At 46.1% G+C, this 11,955-nt stretch overlaps 1 protein-coding gene across 1 annotated transcript; it reads right to left on the bottom strand.

The window, feature by feature from the left end:
* Window positions 1-905: 905 nt before the first annotated feature.
* LOC140203820 (uncharacterized) lies at window positions 906-3,312 on the bottom strand. The gene has a single exon (XM_072269913.1). It carries the CDS (start codon window positions 3,270-3,272, stop codon window positions 2,613-2,615), a length of 660 nt encoding a protein of 219 aa, XP_072126014.1. The 5' UTR covers window positions 3,273-3,312; the 3' UTR covers window positions 906-2,612.
* Between the last annotated feature and the right edge of the window lie 8,643 nt (window positions 3,313-11,955).

Genomic DNA, 11,955 nt, shown 5'->3' on the forward strand with positions numbered 1-11,955 from the left:
GATGCGAAATAAATGGTTGGAGATGATGAACCAAATTGTCAAATATACCTATCGACATCCGAAAATATTTGAAATGCATTTCCTCGTCCATGTCTCTCAGTGGCCGGACAAGCACAGAAAATTCACCCTCCTTCAGTTTCAGTCGCCATCGTTTGAAGTTTGAGTTTCTTCGTATTGAGTTTGAACATGAAGAAACTCAACACGGTGGCATAGAAACCCCACCGCCAACTAGCGTGTTGGCGGTGAATTGCAGAGCGACGCAGACACACCAACGCACAAGTATAAATGCTCACAATGGCGTAGCCCACTTGCGTAGGCTACGACGTAAGCTAGCACACACAAGTATAAATCAGCCTTAACCCTAACATAATCACGGGACAATTTACAATGATCAATTAACCTACTAACCGGTACATCTTTGGACTGTTGGAGAAAACCACAGCACCTGGAGAAGACCCACGCATTGCACGGGGAGAACGCATAGAGACTCTTTACAGAGGACACTGGGATTGTACTGAACTCTGGATGCCCGCGCTGTAATAGCGTCGCGCCAGCCGCCACGCGATTGTAACGCAAGTTCCAATCCCAAAGAAGCGGGTGAGCTTAATTTCAATAAATAAGAAGGTGCTTGTGGTAAATGATGGCCAATTTTTGGAAAAACGAAACCCATTAAGTTTGTGGCAAGATTTGCCTTTCGGGGGAAATGCTGCCCTTACCCAGTCTGCCCAGATGCGTTTCTAGCCACACTTCACCATGGACCGAAAAAAAAAAACAATTGCCTGAAAAACTCAGCAGGCCAAGCGGCGTCTGTGGAGGAAAATGGATAGTTGATACTTTGGGTCAAGACCCTTCATCTGGACCAGTTGACTGTCCATTTCCTTCCACAGATCCTGACAGACCCACTTAAGTTCTTCCAGCCGTTTTGTTCTTGTTTCAGATTCCAGCATCTGCAATCTCTTGTGCCTCCATTGTAATTGCCAAGTCTCTTCAGAGTCGTCTTATGTCTGCAAAGCTCTCTCTCAGTGGTCCTTCAGAACTGGTCATGAATTTGGCCTGAGTTGGGGCCCGCTGTGCTCTTTGGGTCGCTCTGTTACAGGAAAGATTGCGGAAGGCTGTTTCCTGGGTTAGACAGTATCTCCTATAAGGATAGTTAGACAAACTTGAACTGTTTTCTCTGGGGCATCAGAAGCTGAGGGATGCAATATGATATAAAATTATGGGAGGCATAGAGAGGGTCTTTTTCCCCCAGGTGGAAATGCCAAATACCGAGCTTTAAGGCAAGAGGAGAGCAGCTTAAAGGAATTTTCCAGGGCAGTGTTTTTACATTCTTTATTCATTTCCATAGATGCTACCTGACCTGCTGAGTTCCTCCAGCCTTTTATGTGTGTGTTGCAAAAATAAACATGATCTTTTCCTCACTCCATCCTTGGACTCACTTTACACCGCACGCTGTCGGAGCAGTGCTGCCAGAGTAATCAAGGACACGACCCACCCAGCCAACACACTTTTCGTCCCTCTTCCCTCCGGGAGAAGGCTCAGGAGCTTGAAGACTCATATGGCCAGATTTGGGAACAGTTTCTTTCCAACTGTGATAAGACTGCTGAACGGAACCTGACCCAGATCCGGACCTGCCTCTCGGTTTTTTTGCACTACCTTACTTCCCATTTTTCTATTTTCTATTTATGATTTATAATTTAATTTTTTAATATTTACTCATGTTTAACTATTTTTAATATCTTTAATATTTGTAATCCAGTGAGTGTGAAGTGCAGAATCAAATATCGCTGTGATGATTGTACGTTCTAGTACCAATTGTTAGGTGACAATAAAGTATAAAGTATAAGTTGCAATGTTTGGAGTGTGGGAAGGAAAAAGACAGTTTCCCATAGATGCCAATCCTCACATTCTCAGTAACCGAAATAATTATGGACGCTGGGTTGCAGTTGTACAGGGAGCTGAGGTGAGGCGTTATGGACCCCTTACTTACAAAATGAAACAGTAACATTAGAGACAGCACAAAGACCGTACACGATCCCATGAATACAAAACGACTATTAAATCTACACTGCTTTTACTTTTTATAGACCATTTTCACTTTGCTAGGAGAATTCTGTGTCGGTGGCTGTTAGTGGTGTGTGATTAGAGTCATAGAGAAGTACAGCACAGAAACAGGCCCTTCAGCCCATCTAGTCCGGTTAAAGAACGAAAGCTAGCCAAGTTATTGGGTGCATTTAAGGCAGAGAGAGGTATGTTCTTGATTAGCCAGGGCATCAAAGGGTATGTGGAGAAGGCAGGAGAGCGGGGATGACTGGAAGAATTGGATCAGCCCGTGATTGAATCACGGAGCAGACTCGAAGGGTCAAATGGCCGACTTCTGCTCCTATATCTTATGGTCTCATGTGCAAATGTTACTGAATGTTAAGGTTGGATTTAGCTACTCGTTTTTGGGACTGGTGAAAACCGCACTCTGATGTTTGGTTTGCAAATGAAATTCCGGTGCAATCCATGCATTTGGATTCGAGTAAGTTGAGGTGTACAGGCAAGAACAGCAAACTTTTTGGAATTTTAACTTTGCTTTAAATACTGAAAGGGAAGGGTCTGTTTACTTAAGTCTACTTCAATTCTTTTATTTTCTCCTCTACCGAATCCATACTGTCGTCCAGGACCTCGGCTACTTTCTTGCCCTGTTTGTAGAACTGGAAGGTTGGGATGTGCACGATGTCGCAGGCTTCCGCCGTGTCCTCCGAGTCGTCCACATTCACCTCGTAAAATATCACCACGTTATTGAGCTGGGCGAGCTCCTTCATGGCTGGCTTGAGCCCCTGACACGTTTCACACCAGCTGCCCGAAAAGAAGATGACCACCAGCCGCTCGCCGGCCTCTTTGATGGACTTGGTCAGTTGGGTTTTGCTGCTGATGGTTTTGAGAGGCAACCCCCCTGCCGACGATTTCTCCGCCTCTGACTCCTTCTTCTCCGCCGCCTTCTGCTGCTTGGCCTTCGCCTGCGGTAGTTCCGCCTTGTCCGCGCCCTCAACCTTGGTCGGCGGTGGCGGCTGCGCCTTCTTGGGCGGCGGCGATTGCCCGACCTTGCCCCGGAGAGGCCCCACCTCGCCCGGGGATGGCCCGGCTTTGATCCGCGAAGGTCCCGACTCTCCAGGCGAGCGTCCCGCCTTAGCCTGGGCGGCTACTGCCGCCTTCTCGGACGATGCCGCCGGCGCGCTTTTCCCGTGCGCCTTCTTGGGCTTACCCAGCCTGCTGCCAGCCCCCGCCATGCGCCCGGACCCTCTCCACCATGCGGTCTGGTCAACTTCCGCCCCGCCTCTCCTGCCCCCTTGTGACGTCACACACAGGCTCCGCCTCAGACTTCCAATTGGTTGGTTGAAGGTGCCAACCTCAATTCTCCATCAATCGGAATAATCCCAAATAACCTGACAGTCTTCACTGGGAAGAGAGTTTAACATTAATGCAGAACGACCACGTCGTTATTTTATAGAAGAAGAAACAGGCCTTGGCACTTGATGTCTTTCACGATCGGTTAAGTGTGCTCACAAATTATCCAATCGCTTGAGGGACCCGCGAATAAACCACGAATTAATCGCGTTTGATTGGTTTATAAACAGCCAATTAGACAGTAGACATTGACTTCATGAATGGAGGGGAGTAAATACTCTGCGTTTCGGGCCAAAACCCTTCATCAAACTGATGTGATTCAGTCTCAGGCTTTGAGAGTGTGCAGTGGGGCTTTAAAAACATTACCAGTATCAGCCCGACAGGTAGAAATGGGAGTAATGCCTTTGGAACTAAGAAGGATGCAATTGATGGCAAACTACTGGGCTAATTTGCAGGGACACAATGATTCTCACCCTGCTAAAGGAGTGTTGCAGGGGTGCTGGGAAAATGGGAGGTTTCAGCGGGATAACTTTAGTCAGGTAGGGAATGATTTTGCTACAGAATGTGGAGTGTTTGATCTAAGGATAAGTCCTTCAGTAGTTTATCCGGTTGAAGCTCCATGGAATCTTGTATGACCTGACATAGACTGGCATTTGTTAGAGGTAAAAAGGAAAGGAAGATATAAAACTGATTTGGCAAACTGTCATGTGATGGAAAAATATAGTGATTATCCTCAGATTTATACAGAGGGTGCTAAGGAACTGAAACAGGAGTGACAGGGCTTGGGGTGGCTATACCAGCAAAAGAAATTGGAACCAGCAGAAGAACATCTAATAAGTTAGGGGTGTTTACAGTGGAGATGCTGGCAGTGTTGGTTGTGTTGCGATGAGTGGCGAAAGCTCGACAACTCAAAGTGTTGATATGCTCAGATTCATCCTCAATTCTAGCAAGTTTAAGGTCTTTTCACTCAGACAGTCGGCAAGATGTACTTTATGAAGTCCTTCAGTCAGTCACAAGAATTACAAATCAGGGAGGTCAGGTAAAATTTCTATGGGTTCCAGCACATGTAGGGGTGAAGGGGAATGAGAGGGTGGATGAGTTGGCAGAGAGAATGTTAAAGAAAGAAAATATAGAACCGCACATTAGTGTAAAGCAGAGGTTAAGTGTGTAATCTGGGAAAAAATCAACCAAATGTGGCAAGAAAGATGGGACGGGGAGGGGAAAGGGAGGCATTTATATCAAATACAAAAGAGTGTTGCAGGTACTAGGGTAGGTGGTGGATACAGAAGAGAGGAAACTGTGTGGCCTAGGTTAGGGATGGGGCATTGTGCATTAAACAAAACATTGAAAATGATAGGGAAACACCAGACAGGATTGTGTGAGGAATGTCAGGAAGAGGAGTCAGTAGAACATGTAGTTCTGAGTTGCAGGAAGTATGGGATACAGAGAGAGATGATGAGAATTAATCTAAGGGAATTGGGGGTGCAGGAATTCACATTAAAAGGGTTGCTGGGCATGGGTGAGAGAGCACAGGTCAGGGTATTTGTTAGCTTTCTCAAGGGGTACAGGGTTTTTTATAGGATATGATGAATAAGCAGGAATAGGGTACTAGGATGGCCAAAGATGGGAGGATAAAATGTAGGTTAGGGTATGTGTGGGTGTGTGTGTGATTGGGTGAAGGGATTTGGAATGTAAGTCTATTGCACACTGTGGAGCAGAAGGTGGCGGTAATGCACCATTAAGCTGGGTGCCAACCACCGTACAACAAGAAGAAGAAGCTGACCCTTCATCAGGATTGGAAAGGAAAGGGGAAGAAGCCAGAATAAAGAGGCGGGGGGTGGTGGGGGAAGTAAATGCTGGTGGTGATAGGTGAGACCAGGTGTGAAGGAAAGGGGTGAGAATGAGTAAGGGTTTGGTAAGGAATGGGTGAAAAAAGTAAAGGACTGAAGTACACCATGGGAGAAAGGGAAGGAGAGGTGGAACCAGATGGAGCTGATGGCCAGGTGACACTATAACCAGAACATGAATGGCAAAAGAGAGTAGGTGGGAAATGGTAGAAAACTGGAGAAATCAATGTCCTCAGATCGCCAGCAGGTTGTAAGAGTGGGCTCCCTCACCTCCAACCCTCTGCCTCTCAACACAGGAGCCCCTCAGGGCTACGTACTGAGTCCCCTCCTTTACTCCCTGTATACCCATGACTGTGTCGCCACCCACAGCTCCAACCTGCTCATTAAATTTGCCGACGACACTACATTGACTGGCCTTATTGCAAACAATAACGAGGTGGCCTACAGGGAAGAAGTCATCTCTCTGACAGAGTGGTGTCAAGAAAACAATCTCTCCCTCAATGTTGCAAAAACAAAGTATTACAGGAGGAATGGAGACTGGCTAACCCCTATTGACATCAATGGATCTGGGGTTGAGAGGGTAAATAGCTTCAAGCTCCTCAGCATCCACATCACCGAGGACCTCACGTGGTCTTTACACACCAGCTGTGTGGTGAAAAAGGCCCCCAGATCCTAAGAACTTTCTACAGGGCCACAATTGAGAGCATCCTGCCTGGTGTGGAAACTGTACTTCCCTTAATTGCAGGACTCTGCAGAGAGTGGTGCGGACAGCCCAGCTCATCTGTAGATGTGAACTTCCTACGATTCAGGACATTTTCAAGGACAGGTGTGCAAAAAGGGCCTGTAGGATCACTGGGGGCCCGAGTCATCCCAACCGGAATCTATTCCAGCTGCTACCATCTGGGAAACGGTACCACAGCATAAAAGCCAGGACCAACAGGCTCCGGGACAGCTTCTTCCACCAGGCCATCAGACTGATGAACTCACGTTGATTTGAGTGTACTCTATTAGTAGTCCCCAACCACCGGGCCGCAAAGCATGTGCTACCGGCCCACGAGGAAACAACATGAGTCAGCTGCACCTTTCCTCATTCCCTGTCACGCACTGTTGAACTTGAACATAGGGTTGCCACCTGTCCCTTATTTTCCGGGACGTCCCGTATATTGGGCTAAATTGGTTTGTCCCGTATTTCCCCCGCTAAGGTAGAATGTTCCTATGAAACCTTTCGTGCTGAAATGACGTGAAGCAAAGAAGCAATTACCATTAATTTATATGGGAAAATTGTTTGAGCGTTCCCAGACCCAAAAAATAACCTAACAAATCATGCCAAATAACACATTGAACCAAAAATAAATAACACTAACATATAGTAAAAGCAGGAATGATATGATAAATACACAGCCTATATAAAGTAGAAATAATGTATGTATAGTCAGGAAGATGAAGGCAAAACTGATTAGTGGGGGGAAAAATTGGCACGTACATGCATGCGCACACAGGTGCCTGCGCAAGGCTTCATGGTCATGGTAGTCTTTCCTGGGGTAAAGTGTCCCGGGATTTGACCGCTACTTTTCTCCCTTATTTGGGAGTGAGAAGGTTGGCAACCCTAATCGTAAAAGACATGTTGAGGTGAGTTTAACCCTACTTGAACACCCCCCCCCCCCCCCCCCCCGGTCGGCCGGTCCACAAGAATATTGTCAATATTAAACTGGTCCGCGGTGCAAAAAAGGTTGGGGACCCCTGGTCTATTTACTATAAATTACTATGATTGTATATGGCACATTTAGATGGGGGAGACGTAACATAAAGATTTTTACTCCTCATGTGTTTGAAGGATGTAAGAAATAAAGTCAATTGAATTCAATCAGATTGGATGCTGTCTAGGTAGAATGAGGTGTTGCTCCACCAACCTGAATTTGGCCTCATCATGGCAGTAGAGGATGAAAATGTCAGAATAGGAACGCGAATGGAAGTTGAGTTGCAATGGGTAGCCCCAGAGAGATCCTGCCTCTTGTGAGGGGCTGAGCGAAGTTGCTTTGTGGTCTCTCAATCTGCATCAGGTCTCACCTACGTACAGCAGACCACACCAGGTACAGTAGATGACCTCGAAAGACTCACAGGGGAAGGTGTCACCCCTCATGCAAGGAATGTTTGGGCCCCGAATGGTGGTGTGGGGCAGTGTGGAACCTGTTTAGAGGGAGCGGTCGAATGGAGAAGGTAGTCACATAGCGAGCGATCCTGACAGAAAGCAGGGTGGGGTGGGGGGTGGAACGTGTGCGTTGTGTTAGGACTCAGTTGGACATGATGGAAGTTACGGAGAACAATGTGCTGGATGCTAGTGGGGCACTAGGTAAGGACAGAACCCTATCCCTGATACAATGGTGGGAAGATGGGGTGAGGGCAGGTGCCTGGGGAACGGAGGATGTGTGGGTGAGAACAGAATCAATAGTGGTCGAAGAGCCCTACTTTTGGGGAGTGGACATCTCAGATATTTTAGAATGGAAAGCCTCATCCTGAGAACAGGTATTGGGGAGATGAAGGGACTAGCAATAAAAAGTAACCAGAAAACAGAAACACATTATGACGTGAACTACAGAGTCCAATCTACAAACCATGTCGATTATAGCATGCTCAAGGCTCAGGACTCCGGCCAAATGCAGGCACTTTCCTTCAGCAACGGCGAGCATCTTCCTCCAGACACAGCGAGAGAGAGGGTAGTCACACTGGCACCTTCCTCCAGCTGCAGTGAGAAAGCAGGAGTGAGGGACCAGCTCAACGCAGGCGTGAGAGACCAGTTCAACGCAGGCAGACAGCACTGAACACCCGCTCACCTTCCACTCTCCTCCTCATTGAATTTCCTCGACACTTTAATCAGTGAGAATTGGAGTCACTCATGGGCCCTCTGCCCGTCTCCAGGCCGCACACTCAGCTCGAAACCTCAGCGAACTCCTCCGGAGCCAGCAAAGTGCCAGATCGCTCAATCACACCACCAAAATGTAAATCACAGGCTCCAATAGTAGCTGAATCATATTGAAAGAAGAAGTAAAAGAAGTAGTTTTGTGAACAGTGAAGGATGACACTCTGTTCGCAGGCGCCATCTTCTCCAACCTTGCTTTAACAAATAGTTACAAACCTGAGAAGTGACAGAACTGTGCCATAGATACATCACTGAATGTCTTAAAATCAAAAATTTAGTTGCTATCCTGTGTGTGATAAATATCATCTTTTCCTCCTTGTACTACTTAGACTAAGCTGGCCGTGGTGTAGTAGCATTAGCACCGGACTTCGAGGCGAAAGGTCCCGATTTCAAATCCGGCCGGCTCCCTGCATGCTTTCCATCCGTGCTGAGCTGAGCGTCGAGCCGGCAGCTTGACCTCATAAAAAAAAACAGACAAATGCTACAGGATTGGCAAAAATACCACCCGATGGGCCACAAGGCGCAAGAAAAACCGACAACAAATACTTGAACTGTCAGCAGCCCTTTGACATGGTTGACCCACGTCCTCCTTTCACCCCTGATGTCGAGTGGGATGGGACTGTCTTCAGCTTCCTCGATTATTATTGAAGTGCATAGTCGATACTTGAAAACCAAAACAAAACCACCAAGAAACTGAGTATGGGAACTGACACTGTATGACACGCTTCCAAATAGCCGAGTTCCAAGTTGGAAGAAGTACCTTCGATCCCTTATTATGAAACCAGATGAGACGAACAGTCTTATATAGCGGTATTAAAGATAACAGAATTAGTAAAATGAGAATAATTAATAAAGATCATAAACAAGCGGTCAACAAAAAATATTAATTCCCTGGCTCACCCCTAAACTAATGATCACAAAGTGTGAATATGTGACTTTACTCATTTGCCAGTACCATGCCCCAACCCACGTGGCAAATTACAGTAACCCATAATGAAAACTCACAACCCAAAATACAATACAGACAGATGGAAAATAGATACATGGCTCCTACAGTGGTGTCAAAAAATTTGGAGAGTTACCCAGAGTGGATTCTCCTCTTGTTCCTCCCCTTGCCCTGCCGTTCCATCCCCCAAGGTTCCCGCCTCAGAATTAATATTCCCCATCAACATACTTCCTCAAGAAATTATCTCAAAATAACGTTACTTTCACATATGCCATCTACATCATTAGCCCCCTTACCTGGCACCATTACATTGTCTTGCTGCTTGCCTGATAACAATTTTTTTTTCTGTTAAAGTATTAGGAGAACCCAAACCATTGCCTTTGGTACCCTCCATAAACCTGACCCTTCTTCACCAATTGCACCTATCCCTATCAACTGTGTTGGGAGGAACTAGATGGAGCTCAGATGTTATTTTTAACCTACAAGTGAATTCTGTGCAAGTAGGGCCTCTTATTTCTACCTCCGTAATGTTGCTCAGATCCTTCCTTTTTAATTTCCTCTCACACTGAATCTATGCTTTGTTTTTCTGGACTCGACCTTTCCAAAGCATCCCTGAACCAGCTTCCCATCTTTAACTTTGCTATCAATGGTTCAGTTTAATATCAGAGAATGGATACAGTATACAACCTGAAATTCTTACTCTTCACAGACACCCACAAAACTGAAAGAAACCCAAAGAATGAATGACAGAAACATCAGAACCCCAAGGTCCCCACCCTCCATGCACAAAAAGCAGCAAAAAGCATCAGCCTTCCCCCTCCCCACTTGCTCCAGCAAACCTCCCCCCCCACCCCACCATGCAAGCAATAGCAAAGGCCCCAAAGAGAGCAGAAAACGAGCCAGAGCTCAGTGCTGTCTTCCTGCATTGACCCGTCCCCTCTCTTCTCCCTACTACCATCACACAGGAGGTGCAGGAGTTCTGGGTCCCACACTGCCAGGTTCGGGGGCAGTCGTTGCCCTGCAGCCGTCAGGCTCCTGAACCAGCTCCGCTCACCTCAGTGCTGAACGGGCAATCCGCAGCTTACGTTCTCAGTCGCATTTGCCTTTTTTTTTATTTTCATGATTTGTCCTCTTTTTCACTCTTTATTGTGTGTGGTTTCTTGTGGTTTCTGTTGTTTTTCTTTGCTTTGTGGCTGCCTACAAGAAGAATCTCAAGGTGGTTTATGGTAGAGATACTTTGATTGTAAATTTGAACTTTGAATGTTAAAAGGAGCAATCTTACAGGTTGATCTGGTTTGTGTGTGTCAGAATTCTTGTTACTGATAATCTCATCCTTCCTATTCTATAGCTGTTTTAACTCCTCCAATTGTAAGATTTTCCCTTGAATGGAACCACAGAGGGCATGCTCTCTTCTTGCTACTGCCATCAGGAAGACGGTACAGGAGCCTTAGGACTCACACCACGAGGTTCAAGAACAATTGCTACTCCTCACCCTAAGGCTCTTGTTCCAAAGGGTATAACTGCACTTAACTTCACTTGCCTCATCATTGAAACGTTCCCATAACCAGTGACTCACTTTCAATGAATCTTCATCTCATGTTCTTGATACTTGTTGCTGATTTATTTGTTATTATTATTCCTTTATTTTTCTATTTGCACAGTTTGTTGTCTTCTGCACTCCGGTTGAATACCCAAGTTGGGTGGTCTTTCATTGATAGTTGTGGTTATTATTCTGTGGATTATTGGGTATGCCCACAGGAAAACAAATCTCAGGCTTGTATATGGAGACATATATGTACTTTGATAATAAATTTACTTTGAACTTTGAAATGTGAAGGTCCCATGCATACCTCAACCTTTAACTTGCTTTCATTGTTGAAATAAAACTACTTCAGCTGGGAACTTTGGATTGATGAGAACAGCACTGACTAGTTTAGCCTCAAGAAACTCAGCCAGGAGGAACCAAATGAACAAATTTATCTTGGATAGATTCTGATTACAGAATGTTGTTAACCTCAACTCCATCTGTGTCGGAGGGGCTGGTCGGAGGCTTGAAGTTTTCGGATGGACTCAGAGTCCGCTGCGGTCGGGTGCTTCCGATGGTGCTGCATCAGCAAGTTTGTGGTGCTTGGAGGTTCATGGCAGGGAGAGTTCCTCCCTTCTGCCACCTGCATGAGATGATGGGGCTATCGGGACTTTGAGACTTTTTTTTACTGTGCCCATGGTCTGCTCTTTATCAAATTATGGTATTGCTTTGCACTGTTGTAACTATATGTTATAATTATGTGGTTTTGTCAGTTTTAGTCTTGGTTTGTCCTGTGTTTTCTTGTGATATCATTCTGGAGGGACATTGTTTCATTTTTTAATGCATGCATTTCTAAATGACAATAAACGAGGACTGAGTGTCATAATCTAATCTAATCTGCCACAAACGGAGCTTCCTGGTGGTCAAACATTTTAATTCCCATTCTGACACGTTGGTCCATGGCCTCCTCTTGTGCTAAGATTAGGCCACCCTCAGGGTGGAGGAACAACACTTTATATTCCGTCTGGGTAGCCTCTAACCTGTTGGTATGAATATTGATTTCTCCTTCCAATAAACAAATGACCCCCTGACCCTTCCTCTATTCCTCACTCTGAACTTCTACTTCTTCTCACCTGTCTATTAATTACCCCTGGGTCCCCTCCTCCTTCCCTTTCTCCTATGGTCCACTCTCCTCTCCTATAAGATTCCTACATCTCCAGCCCTTGAACTTTCCCACCCACCTGGCTTCACCTACCACCTTCTAGCTAACCTCTTTCCCCTCCCCCCACCTTTTTATTGGGGCACCTCTCCCCCACCGCCCCCTTCTCAG

The sequence above is a fragment of the Mobula birostris genome, chromosome 10, assembly GCF_030028105.1.
Source record: "Mobula birostris isolate sMobBir1 chromosome 10, sMobBir1.hap1, whole genome shotgun sequence".
Taxonomy (NCBI): domain Eukaryota; kingdom Metazoa; phylum Chordata; class Chondrichthyes; order Myliobatiformes; family Myliobatidae; genus Mobula; species Mobula birostris.